We start from the raw sequence: 13,824 nt of genomic DNA, 5'->3' as shown, positions 1-13,824 counted from the left end.
GATGGCACTCAAGGCTGACTTATTTAAAAATGTAGAGATTTTCTATGTTAAATCGTTTTTATTAATTTTCCAACAAAAAACATCCAGTTAACATATCAAATCATAATCCAATTAAAATAAAAAAACTAAAATAAAAAAGACCAAATTATCATCCAAATTATTAATTTTTCGGGACTTCCCATAGTCTGGACCTTGAAGCATATCTCCAAATCTTGATCCTGCCTCTCCCTTCCATGCAACACATAGGTAGCAATATAGAAAGTGTTCAGGATTTTATTTCTGTTTTCATCTTATGGTCCGGAGGAAATCAATTGTGATGATAGGTCTTTGAACCTACTCACCTTTGATAACAACACTACTTACGATTTCTGTTCAGTGAACAGGTGCCAGGAAGCATCAAACAAAATTATTCAGAACATTCTTCTAAGTACCTTTTGGTTCTTCTCCCCACCCCCAAAACAGTTTAAAGAGCAATCCTATACGTGACTTCTCAGAAATAAGTCCCATTGAATGGGGTTTACTCCCAGGTAGACAGGCACAGGACTGCACCCTTAGGCACATTTATAGAGTCGTTTTTTTGTTAATCTGCGGTTGAATTCGCACCTCTGCACCCCAGTGGGTAAAGCACAACCAGTAACAAGGACCATGAGCTCAAGACTGTAGTTGAAATTAATTGATAGGTTTTCTGACAAAATACAGAACCATCAAATAAATAACAGCATGAACCTGTATTGCCTGTTTCTTACACAGTGAACTTCCTTGACTGGTTTTCCAATATGCTTCTGTGCTATCATAATTTAAGTTCAAGTTGTTATTTGTTTGATAATTTTGCATTTTTCACTATATGTCCAAAAGCCCATCAATTCATTTCAATATCAATTTATTATGTCAGGCAACAACTCCCCCCCCCCCACCATGGCGCTTGGGCCATGCTAGCTAGGGCTGATGGGTCACAGGGTCCACAGGGTCTCCCACCACTATAATAACTTTTTCATGTTAGTCATCTTTTTCTCCTTAGTCATCTTTTTCCCAAACTGCAAAAAACGGGGCTTCCAACTCTCCCTCATAAGGAAAACAGTTCAGCCTTTGGGTTTCCCTTTTCTGTTATAAACTGGGGAAGGTTTTTTATTTCCTTGTTATGGATTAGCAGTCCCTGACCCCTTAAAATTCAAAACAATAACTCCCAAACAAACCATCCAAACAACCAACAAACCAAGAGTCATGTTAAGTTGTGGGTGAACATATCAGACGACACAGCGATTCTTCAAACAGCTCTTGTTTATTCACAGGCCAGAACAGAACTGAACTGAAGGGTTCAGCCAGCCTGCTTATATAGAGCTCCACTAGAACGCAACAGTAACCATTTTCTGTAACTATCCAATCACTGAACGTCACTTTCAATCCCTTATTTGCATATGTGGACCTGAGTGAAAACTATCTACAGTATCCCCCTGCTGGCCCAGGGAGAGAACTTCAGTACATAACAAGTCAGCCACAGGTGGATTTTGCTAGCCTGTTCAGATACAAAATAAGCTATGGAATACGCAGTTGTTAATTTATTTAGGAAAATAAATGTGACATGTTGGTTATAATTACTGTGCTACACAGGCTGAGGACTGTTCTTGGTAATCTTCCGAAGACAAATGTAAGTGTACCAAACTATTCCATCAGTTATTGGTTTAGTCATTTTTTAAAAAAGAGAATAATTTGATTTTAAGTATACTACAGACATGCTCACGCAAGCAGGCAATATAAAGCTTGTGGAGAAAGAACAGACTAATCTGAATGAAGATCTTTTCGTTCAAAGTATATAGCTCTTAGCTGTAAAGTATTGCGTGGGGGAATCAACAGCAGCAGGAAGTGAAGATTAAATGATGCTAAGGAAAAGCTTTCGCTGCTCTAGCTTTTAAATTACATATAATGTTAGCAGTAATCCAGCTCTGTGACTAATGTGCTTTTAAGTACTGCTGGCTAAAGATCAGCAAGGGAGGGGAAAAAGCAGAGAGCACCACCACTGTGCATGTATAGTAAAGGCAACAATCTGTGTATTGTTTTCCTCAATTGCTATTTGGCCAGGCAAGCTGGGGCTCTGGACCTCACATGGCTTGTGAGTTGCAAGCTGCTGCGTCGTCTTCTTTGGCGGTCACTGTCAGATTGTCTTCCATGAATATGGTCTTAAACAGTGAGTCCGTAAGTGACTGTGGAGGCCAATTCTGGATCCGTTCATCCTTCCACAGTGGGGACATAAGTTTCCAGGCAGGAGCAGATCACGGTGAGGGTTTGCCAAACGTGCCTTCCTCTTAGCTCATTTCTCCTTTTCGTCCTGAGTTCGTGCTTCTTCAAAGTCCACAGCACCTTTTGGTAGAGGCTATTCTCCAATTGGGACGCGGGTGGCGCTGTACGTTAAACCACAAAGCCTAGAGCTTGCCAATCAGAAGGTCGGCGGTTCGAATCCCTGCGATGGGGTGAGCTCCCGTTGCTCAGTCCCTGCTCCTGCCAACCTAGCAGTTCGAAAGCACATCAAAGTGCAAGTAGATAAATAGGTACCGCTCCGGCGGGAAGGTAAACGGCATTTCTGTGCGCTGCTCTGGTTCGCCAGAAGCGGCTTAGTTATGTTGGCCACATGACCTGGAAGCTGTACACCGGCTCCCTTGTCCAATATAGCAAGATGAGTGCCGCAACCCCAGAGTCGGTCACGATTGGACCTAATGGTCAGGGGTCCCTTTACCTATTCTCCAATTGGAGCGCTTGCAGGCCAATGTTTCCCAGTTGTCGGTATTTATACTACATTTTTAAAGATTTGCCTTAAGAGCACCTTTGGAAGATAATAATCAGGCATCTAAACAGCATGACCTGCCCAATAAAGTTGATGTTGAAGAATCATTGCTTCGACACTGGTAATCTTTGCTGAACTAGCACATTACATTAGAAGCCTGGCTGCAACAGACAGCCATTTGCAATCAAAGGTGGCATCAGGCTGCCCTTCCATTTCAATAAACACATCCATGTCCCACTAGCTGCTTTAGCAAACATATGTAATCTAAAGCCAAATCTTATGTTTCAAGCCAAGGAAAACGAGATGGGGTAATTGAAACTATGGGAACATCATAACCGTGAGTGCTCAGAGGTCCACTAAATTCAATGGAGCTTACTTACAGATCAAGCAGGGTTAGGATCTACAGTCAGATTTGGGGAAAGTGCAGGGCTTAAGTGGGGGCAGTGCAGAGTCACACAATCCTGAGGTTTTGAATTCCAGTCCTAGCACGCGCAAATAAGGCTGGGCTTCTAAGCATGTGAAGACTACGGTTCTCTCAACCAGCCTCCCCTTGTTTTCCTGAATGTTCCAAACCAGACAGTGAGGATTCCAGACATACTTGAGTCCCAATAAAGCTATGGTGTGTCACTGCAAATGGAAATGTGTCTGGACTGTACTCTAGGGTTGCCAAATAACAAGGTGAAAATACAAGCCCAGTATATTCCCATCTCCAACAGCAAGCAGGAAGAACCTGTGACCTTTCAGATGTGCTAGTCTATGATTCCTACCATCCTTGACCACGGGCTGTGCTGAGTGGGGCTGATGGGAGTTGTAGTCCACCAACTTCTGAAGAACCACAGGATTACCTGGGAAACAAATCAGAGACAGCCAATGTGGCACTCTCTGTATCATTTTTTTGGCCTATAACCCCCATAATTCCTGACCATTAGCTAAGCTGGCTGGCAATGATGGTGGCTGGAGTCCAACAATATATGGGGGGCCACCCCACTGGCTATTTGACAGACAGCGTTAGGTGGAAGCCCTTTACAGTGCAGAAATATACAACACTGCAAGCTAGCATATACTCATCAAGCTGTTGTTAAAACGCTTGAGCTTACAGTGACTAGCTGAGTACTCACGTGTTTCTCCTCAGACTTGAGTTGTCTGATCCTATGCAACAGCATGCTCATTTGGGGATTTGAACCCTGAACTCCCAGGTCCTAGTCCGGCTCTAACCACTACACCACACTGTCCTCTTAGAGCACTTCTGCTATGGGCAGCTATATAAATTAAGTAGGTAAATAAATGCGAGAAAAGCAAAATGTCACTTAAGAGAAGGATCTGAAATATTTTCCTTGAAGCTTGACTTGAGTTTGTTTTATTCTGGGTTGTTTTATTTGAAGTTTTAATGTTTTGTAAACCACTTTGAGATTGTTTCTTTAAAATATAAAGTGGTATAGAAATGAAATTATTATTATTATGAATAATAATAATATGAATTATTATGAATTATTATTATGAATAATAATAATAATAATAATAATAATAATAAATAATGCACATAATAGGCTTGCAACCCAAGTCTGCAGCCCCATACACACTTTCCAAAGCAGTAAGATCACACTGGGACTTACCTCTGCATAAACATACGAATAATTCTGCAAGTTGTGCGTAACTTCCAAAGTTGCCTTCTTTTTCCCCCTCTAGAACTCCTCTGCTGACTGGCGAAAAAGAAATTCAACAGGTGCAGCTTAACAGGACAATTGGAAAAACATAGCCGGTTGGATATTTGTTTTGCCGTGAAACACATAAGAACCTGTGAGGTGGGGGAAGGAGTACAGTGGTATCTCAGGTTACATATGCTTCAGGTTACAGACTCCGCTAACCCAGAAATAGTGCTTCAGGTTAAGAACTTTGCTTCAGGATGAGAACAGAAATTGTGCTCCGGCGGCACGGCGGCAGTGGGAGGCCCCATTAGCTAAAGTGGTGCTTCAGGTTAAGAACAGTTTCAGGTTAAGAACGGACCTCCGGAACGAATTAAGTACTTAACCCGAGGTACCACTGTAATGCAACTGAAAGAGGGTAAGCCCTGCTTTGCATCAGGTGATGTTGACAACAGTTGTTCCCAGTGCTTTTCTTTATAACGGTACTAATAACGAACCTTTTCTTTTGCAACCATTTTGCGCCGCCACGCACGGCGCTTTGATCAAGCACGGGCACCTCATTAAAACAACAGCAACAAATGGACTTAAAAAAAAAAATCACCGGGTTTTGCCGACTGAGTAACAAAACAGCCTGCTTTTTTTGCGGCAGGGCGATGCGAAGGAGTTAACTCGTGAGGCTTCCTCCCCTCCTCCTATTGTGGGCGCGGCCTTTGAATCTCGGAATAGGATTTTTCGTTTGCATCTGCGCCCTCGCCAGAATTCATTAAAAACAAAAACTAGGAACAGCTCTCGGGGGGAGGGGTAGATACACTACTACTGCACTACTATCACTAGTAATAATAGTGAGGGGTAAAGGGGTGTGTGTGTGTGTGTGTGTGTGTGTGTGTGTGTGTGAGGAATAACAATACAGTAATACCTTTTTGCAATCCGCGCGCGCCATTCAAGCGGAGAAACAGTCGCCCAGGGCGCGCCGCCTTTCCCCCCATCTCTCCTCCCACTGGGCGTTTTCCTTCCCTCGCTCCAGGGCGGCGGAAGACGAGCAGGCGGCGGGGGCTGCTGCATCAGCAGCATCTTTCGGGGGCGGAGGAAAGGGGGCATCGCCATGGGGTCGGAGTCGCTGCTGCTGGACGTGGCCAACTGGAGCACGATCCTGGTTTGCGGGGTGCTCAAAGTGCCGCAGGGAGCCGCCTTGCTGGCTGCCAAGTCAGCCCGGGGAGTCAGCCTGGAGAGTTTGGTGCTGGAACTGAGTGGGCAAGTAAAGGGATCTTTTTAAGTTCTGGGCTTCGTTTTCTCTTGGGTTTCGGAGGAGGGAGAACTCCCGTTTCCTTCTTGAGAGTTTCCTGGCGCTAAAGCACGCGAGGGGAGGGGGAAAGCACTCTGAACACGCCCAGAGGCAAGGCACTCCCGGTTATGTTTTCATTTCCTGAGAAGCTTTCAACTCAAGTTGGCACAGGTCGGGTTCCCGGGCGGGTCTCGTCTTCAAGCGCTGTGTCCTCTCAGGATTACTCAACTGCATTCTTGCATTTCATGGGGTCAGACTAGATGACCGTTGGGGTACCCTTCCAACTCCACAATTCTATGATTGCTGTATCATGTGTGGCCTGCCTCCTACCAGATGATTCAAAAGTTCCAGGGCTGAGCCCGTTTTTGAAAACGGAAGAGAAATGTGAGCCCTGGCTCCTGTTTTCAAGAGACGTAAACATAGCTTTAAATTGCATGATGAAACGGCTTTTCTTTTCTTTTCCCTTCTTTGGGCAACTTTGAAAAAATAAATAAATGAAGTAACAAGTAGTATCGTTGAGCATATGCAGATTTCATTCCCTGTATCGCAGACTGGCTCCAGGTAGCCTCTTCTATACAGTATGGATTGAGCTCTCTGGAGCAGAAGGTGTGGTTTTCCCACAAGGCCCAATGTATGTATTTTATGTACAGAATTTAAAATATATGGTCTGTTTTAATAAATCTCTTCTTTTAAGGTTGGGTGGGTACTTCTAAGGTTGTTTTGCACAGAATAGTCGCCTTATTCCAGTGTTGTGGACTTTACAACCACAGCCCTGCTAATAAAACACAGAAAGCAAAAACAGCAATAATAAATCATTAGCTGTGTGTGTGTACACACTGTACCTATTAACCACAAGCGAAACATTCTTCCTCTCAAAGAATTCTGGGCGCTGTAGTTTCAGGATTGCTGGGAAATAGAACGCTGAAGGTTGGACTACAGTGCCCAGAATTCTTTGAGGGAACGAATGTGCTTTAAAGGTATAGCTTGTACCACGCAGCCCTTCTGTGCTCCAGTGCAGTTGTGCTTCGTAACCCACAGATATTACTAGGTTTATTCATGCCCTGTGTTATTAAGGGCTAAGTCATGTCTTGCCCTCTGTAACTGACCCCTATCAGAGGTGGATTTAGGAGATCACGAGCGGTTAAGGTGCAAAGTGAAATTGTACCTTTCCCTTTCAGCTTCCTCGTATGCCTGCGGTATATGAGTTACTACAATTATCCTCTGCCGACGTATATAGAATATCCTATCATCATTGTGCAAGGTAATACATTGCTCCTACCCACCAATATTGCAGCATCATTTGTTTCTCTCGCTCACGATCAACGTTTTCGTTTGTTGTGTTTCAGATGTCATTCTTTTGCTATTTGTTCTGCATTACGGTGGCAAAATGAAGCATGCTTTGCCTTACACAGCCATGTATCCTTTTAACTATCTGTTTGCTCATTTCCATTTATATAGCATTTCTGCCGGTTCTTTTTGTATTCCATCTTCTTGAATGAAGCAACTGTTTTCCAGCACACATTCCTGATGTGATGTGCACATTTTCCAGGTTCTTATTCAGGTGTTTTCTGGTGGATTAAGGTGTGGCATTTGCAATTGATTCACTGTAATGGAATATAAGGACTTTGTGGGAAAAGTTCAGGTCCAGCATGAACAGCCTTTCTTTTAACTCCTGGGATTCTTTTATTTTTAGCTTATGTGCTGTGCTTATAATTAAAATCAAAACTCTGTACCAGGGTAGAGCAACCTGTATAAATTGCACATAAGAATATTTTCATAATTTGCTTATTTTGCTTATTGTCAGGGACAAGGGGTAATTTAACCCCATCCCCTCAAATGAGCACCCTGTCCAAATTCCATTCTGGGTTCTGGCATGATGAGGCATTGCCTATCTTTTACAGCATGATCTTCATCCTTTTTGGGCCTATGGGTACATTTGGAATTTTGAGTGTGTTTTGGGGACCAGAGCAAAATGGCTGCCTGGGAGGCGTAGCTCACAAGATGGCTGCCTGAGTGGTGTATCCAATCACACAATTTACAGCCTTGGGGTTAGAAACCCTATGTGGTGATTTTTACTAGCTACCTTTGCAATTTAGTAATTCCTTAATTGGCTTTTAATTCATTCCTTAAGCTACCTTGAGAAGCTACATTTCTTGACCTGGAAAGACAGGGTGTAAATGCATTTAACCCAATGATTACAATGCATTTAACCCAATGTCCACCTGATTGCCATCATCCTTATGCAACTTAACCTCAAGATTAGATTTGTGGCAGGATGGTACATGCTAACCCTGCAGAAATGGATAGTGGACCTGGCTATGGTAAGTAGTTGGAAGGAACGCGCCTATTGCCTGGTTTGCACAGCACGGTAAGCCAAACTTTGGCTCACCCAGATTGCGTGAACGCGCAGGCTTCCAGAGGAAAGCTTACAGCCACTTTTGACTTTTTAAAATTCTGCACCACACTGAGCTAACCCAGGTTGGTTAAGCTCTTTCCTTGTTAACCACACGCTGAATAATAGACAGTGGCTACAGTTCATGGTTAGCAAGGAAAGAGCTGGAACATAAGCCCAGGTTCGGATGACACACTAAGCCAAAGCATGGCATAGCTCAGTGTGGCAGGAAGTAAAAAGAACAGGGAGGGGCAAAGTAGATTTGAATTTCTTGCTGCCAGCCCACAAGCTTCTCATGGGCCAGTTGAGTCATAAGCTTGGCATGCACATCATGCTCAGCAAAGTCTCTTTTGTTTAATGCAGTGTTTCCCAAACTTGGGTCTCCAGCTGTTTTTGGACTACAACTCCCATCATCCCTAGCTAGCAAGACCAGTGGTCAGGGATGATGGGAATTGTAGTCTGAAAACAGACCGCAAATTTGGGAAACAATTGTTGAATGGTTCCAGTTCTTGGTGTAAAGTTTTCATGTGTACTGTGGGAAGGTGGTGGACTGGAAAGCCAGAACCTAGTGACCTGGCTGTTGAACGCACCATTATCTTCTCTCTCCCTCCCCCCCCCTTCACCTGGATTAAGATATACCGTATTTTTCAGTCTATAAGACTTCCCCATGTATAAGATGCCCCCTATTTTGGGGGACTCAAAAATACACAGTCCACCCTCAGCAATATCCATATATAAGATGTCCCTTAATTTTTGACATTATTTTTTAGGGGGAAAACCTAGTCTTATACATGGGAAAATATGGTATATTATAAAACATTTATGCATATTTCTTGTTAAAATTAACTACTCTTCCTGTGGTCACCTGAGGACTAGTGTTTTAAACTGAGCCCCAAGGAGTGTGGAATTAAAAGTGTGTGTGCTTACTAGAGAATGGGCCTCCCATGAGTCAGAAAGGTAAAGGGACCCCTGACTGTTAGGTCCAGTTGCGGACGACTGGGGTTGCGGCGCTCAACTCGCTTTATTGGCCGAGGGAGCCGGCGTACAGCTTCCGGGTCATATGGCCAGCATGACTAAGCCGCTTCTGGCGAACCAGAGAAGCGCATGGAAACGCCGTTTACCTTCCCACCGGAGCGGTACCTATTTATCTACTTGCACTTTGACGTGCTTTCGAACTGCTAGGTTGGCAGGAGCTGGGACCGAGCAACAGGAGCTCACCCTGTCGCGGGGATTCGAATCGCCGACCTTCTGATCGGCAAGTCCTAGGCTCTGTGGTCTAAGCCGCAGCGGCCCCCTCGTCAGATACTTCTCCCCAATTGCTGGGCATTGCTGCAGCGTTTCTTACTCCTGAAAATCACTCATAGGCTCATTCTCCTGCTGCTTATGGAAAACGAGGAGCTTAAGCTATCTATGACAAGTGAAACCTTTGCTGAGCCAAGCCATTTTAACAAATTCTTTATTCCATTTCTTGCCTCTATGAGTGTTGAAAGAGCCATTCAGATTGCAGCTGGCTTTCCTAAATTACAAGTTTTGATTTTAAATAAAGAGAGCTGAATCTGTACTACTACAAAGTTATAGGTAGACTTCACAAGATTGGAGAGGGGCTGAGATTGACTATGTTTGTATTTTAAATGTTTGGGATTAAGCAAAATATTCACTCCTAGGTTTGCAATTCTAGCCCCATTTACCTAGGAGTTAGCACCACTGAATTCAGTACAACTTACTTCTGAGTAGACGTGGTTGCGATTGAGCTGTTAAGTCTTCAGAAGAAGTTCAGAGTAGATTTAAATCTCAGCTTAAAACTCTCCAAAGCAGCTGATTTATCCTGAATTGGGGCAGTTTTCCACCACACCCACTACTTCCCACTCTATCCCTTTTTCTTCCCTGCAGAACTTAAGCACTGTAATCAGCGCTGCAAGTAAACTTGTGCAGCTTCGATATCTTTGGCGGACGAGAGATTCTGGGCAAGTGAGTGCCACGACTTGGAGTCTAGCCACATATACCTGTGCAAGTAAGCAGCTTCTCAAACTTTTAGCTTTGTTTACTAAATACAAATAAAACAAGCATGCTTAAATTGTATTTTAGTGTTTTGTTGGAAGCCGCCCAGAGTGGCTGGGGAAACCCAGCCAGATGGGCAGGGCATAAATAAATTATTATTATTATTATTATTATTATTATTATTATTATTATTATTATTATTTATTATTATTAATTGGATGGCTCTCTAGAGCAGCCAGCATCAGAACATTTTCTAATGCAAATTTGTTGTTTAGTCGTGTCCGACTCTTCATGACCCCATGGACCAGAGCACGCCAGGCACCTCTGTCCTCCACTACCTCCCGCAGTTATGCAAATTACCCTGTGCAAACTCCCACTTTAGTCCCTGCCCCCCACCCCCGAAAACACACATCCTTGTTTTGATGGGAGCAGCTCATGCCTGAAACAGAATTGCCTCCAAAAATTGTGTAATGCATACTTCTGAGTTTCCTGCTCAAAGGGATTAAAAGTTTTTCGGCCTAATAACATTTTGGAGATGGTTCCCTATATCCTTTTACAGAGAGAAAATGAATGGAAATTGTGGGTGCCATCTGTACTGTGAGTGCCGTCTGTCTTTCACCTGCACTGGAAATTCTGCTGGGAGTGGTGTAGAAACTACACCCAGTGAACGAAGTTTACTTAAACGGGCTGGATTTGCTTGCAGTTTTAATCTGAAACAAAATTTTGAATGGCACATGGAAGGAGAAACATCAGAGGAATGCAGAATTATCAGCGAAACATCTTGCGTAGGGGGTAAAAGTGGTTCTAAACTGAGCCATTTCACTTATCTTGGGGAAACCACAGGTTTCAAAAGGCCAGTATATTTGCTTGACGACTCTCCCCTTTTGCCTGTTTAAAGTGTGCTAATATGCTCTCTTTCAATTGCAGCCAGAATATTTACAACAGTAATGACAACAAAGGATGTTACAGGTAATATTGTAATGCCGGGTGATTTGTGTGTGTGTCAATTTAAAATTTGTTTCGCGGAGAACAATAAAATAAGGGGTCCTTAACTGGTCAGCAAATACACTGACACATTTCCATCAATAGCGGTAGTGCAGATGGTTTTATGCTACCTGGTTACATAATTTTTGTTTCACTGGCGTATAATTCAGCAAAGACATTTTTTTTGGGGGGGGGGGGAGACACAGACTCTTGCAAATATCTGGTTTATGCTGTATCTCTTTAGGGGGAAATGCTTGAATTGTTTTCGACAAGCCAGTCTCTTCAGACCTGTTCTTTGCATTTTAAATGAAAGGATTAGAAGCATCTACTGTGGGAATTTGACTTAAAGTCCTCTGCATATAAATTCTGCAATTCAAGTGATTTATATTAATATTGTACTTTCAATATTGATATTGACAAGGCAGGTGGAAATGTACATTCCAATCAATCTGCCACTTTGCAGGCCTGGATGGCAACCGTGTGCTTTGCATCTAGCAGTGCATCTCACAACCGGCACTGCGCATTATGTTGCAGTTAAGGGGATCTGTAGACAGAAGTCGCCTTCCGTGTGTGAATTTTGCCTTGTGGGATGCATGCAAATTAACACAGTTGTCAGGTATTTCAGTAGCTACTGTGAGGTCAGCTTGGCATAGCTGTGATTATACCTGGAAGTTTCTCTTAGCTTCTGGGCTCAAATATTGGCCTTTTAAAACCTTAAAGCAAGGGTGGTTAACCTGCAGACCTATGCTGCTGAATTAAAACCCGCATCAGTCGCAGCCTGTATGGCCCTTGGTCAGGGTGATGGGAGTTGTAATTCAGCAGCTTCCGGAAGGCCATGTATTAGCCACACCTGCCCTTAAATGCTTTGGGGCCAGGCTATATGAAAGACTACCATTTCCCAGGATTGAAGAATTAGCATTCAAAGCCTTGCGCTCTGGTCCGCAAGTAAAAGTGGTTAGGTTAGCATCAAGGACAGGGCCTTCTCCATGGTGGCTCTTTATTTCTGGAATGGCCTCTACAGGGAAAATTGTGTGGCACAGACCTTTAAGAAATTGCTTTGGGGCTTTAAAAAATATTGTGTGCGGTGGTGGTGTTGTTTTCAGAACTGTTATACTGACAGTTTTTACTGCTTTAAATCATAGAATGTTAATGTTGTCTTCTATTGATCGATCATAACCTGCATCAAGAGTGTGTATCCTATGAGAGACTAACTAGAAATAGAGTAAATTAAGTTACCATACATACAGTAAAATGGAGGAAAACAAAGCAGTTTTTAACTAAACACTTCCCCCCTCCCACAGTTCTGGTCCGTTTCATAGTCATGATGGCTCTGAATATATGGGTCACAGCAACTATACTGCACTACAGGAAGCCAGCAAAGAAGAGTGATTAAGATGATGTTCTGTCTATTTTAAGTGGTCTGGACCAAAAGGAAGAATGAAACCAATATATGAGACGGTAAATTAGGACCAAAGTTATCACCAAGCTTCAGTAAATCAGCAATCCATTTAATGGGAAACTGCTGGTATTTCACACACTAAAGGAAGTTGCCACTATGAATTCAATAAAAGTTTTGATATTTGTTGGCATGCCTACACTTTGATGTATTTTATAAGAAAATTTTAATGGATTGCCGAATGTGTGCCCATATACAATTATTGAAATACTAAAGCAACTACTTATGCCTCTCACTCTCCCATCAAATATCTGTTGCCCAACTTAAATGCAGCTGTGGTGTCCCTTTTTGTCAAATTCTAGTTCCGTATGATACAAGCGTTGTTCCAGGGTATGAGGTTGTAGCACCCTTAACTGTATAAGTTGCTCTTTTATCAGCCCCTTACCATAAAACTTAATTTCATAGCCGAAGCTTATGTTTTTGAGGTTACAGTGTGCTCTTTCTTGCACACAACTGGAGTTTTAACTCCTCTACTTGCTCAGTAAACCTATTGGTCCTGCCTGCTGCATAGTAAGTTGGTTCTCAAGTTTCATGGCCTGCAATAATAGTTTAGAATAGCTTAGTTTCTTTGGATTGGGGTCTTATTCTTTTACACATCCAACTTCCTATTGGTTCTCAATATCTAATGGGTGCCTGTAAAAGAAACAACAGCCTACATAAATGCTGTAAGCATTTCCAAAATAACTGCAAGAATGGGTTTGTTTTGGTTGAAATACACATTAAACTCTAGGAATATAAACCCCCATTATAAACTTGCCGGAGCTGGGAAAAACAGCTGCTTAGGCTGGCTACCTAGGATTCAGTGGCATTTTTGAGTGACAGTTGGAAAAGAGCAGCAATGCTTCGTCACAGTTCAGAAAGCATAAATATACAATCCTTTATTTTGAAAAGCACTTTCGGAAATGCTTCCAAATATGTGAAAGCAAGCAGCCATTCTCTACTTCCCTGTGCAGCAAGGAAAAGGCCAAAATGGTGTTTGAGCTGAATCTGTACAATGCAAATCTATACACGTTTTTGAGCAAGCCAGGCCATGAAAACTTTGTATGATTTGAACCTATTTTAAGTCAATAAAAGCTTTATATTAAACACAATGCTTCTTACATGGTTTAAATCTGTGCTTGGGGAAAATAAACCTTCTGTGGCTTTATCTCCTGTAGCAGTTGTACATTACGGAGGAATGAGTAACATCAATTTAGTCTTAGCACAAAGGTAAAGGTACCAGATAGTTAGGTCCAGTCACAGACGACTCTGGGGTTGTGCGCTCATCTCACTCTATAGGCTGAGGGAGCTGGC

At 42.8% G+C, this 13,824-nt stretch overlaps 2 protein-coding genes across 3 annotated transcripts in view; one reads left to right on the top strand and one right to left on the bottom strand.

Moving 5' to 3' along the window:
• Positions 1–5,420, bottom strand: part of PDIA6 (protein disulfide isomerase family A member 6) — a 152,396-nt gene extending 146,976 nt beyond the window's left edge. The window contains exons 1-2 of the mRNA XM_077926349.1: positions 5,336–5,420; positions 4,390–4,476 (exon numbers count right to left, since the gene is read on the bottom strand). Of these exons, the coding sequence (XP_077782475.1) occupies positions 4,390–4,476; positions 5,336–5,405 (157 nt within the window). The 5' untranslated portion in view covers positions 5,406–5,420. The remainder of the gene's footprint in view (positions 1–4,389; positions 4,477–5,335) is intronic.
• Positions 5,421–5,431: 11 nt separating this feature from the next.
• Positions 5,432–13,622, top strand: SLC66A3 (solute carrier family 66 member 3). Of its 2 annotated transcripts, XM_028722534.2 has the most exons (7): positions 5,432–5,670; positions 6,880–6,962; positions 7,048–7,117; positions 7,965–8,022; positions 9,984–10,104; positions 11,019–11,060; positions 12,377–13,622. In XM_028722534.2, the coding sequence occupies exons 1-7, from the start codon at positions 5,522–5,524 to the stop codon at positions 12,466–12,468; spliced, it is 615 nt and encodes a 204-aa protein (XP_028578367.1). In that variant the 5' UTR covers positions 5,432–5,521; the 3' UTR covers positions 12,469–13,622. The 2 variants fall into 2 exon arrangements, with proteins under 2 accessions (XP_028578367.1, XP_028578368.1); XM_028722535.2 differs by lacking the exons at positions 9,984–10,104; positions 11,019–11,060; positions 12,377–13,622 and having other exon boundaries at positions 5,497–5,670; positions 7,833–7,971.
• Positions 13,623–13,824: the final 202 nt, after the last annotated feature.

This window comes from Podarcis muralis, chromosome 3, assembly GCF_964188315.1.
Source record: "Podarcis muralis chromosome 3, rPodMur119.hap1.1, whole genome shotgun sequence".
In the NCBI taxonomy this organism is placed as follows: domain Eukaryota; kingdom Metazoa; phylum Chordata; class Lepidosauria; order Squamata; family Lacertidae; genus Podarcis; species Podarcis muralis.
This window is presented reverse-complemented; position numbering and strand designations above follow the sequence as displayed.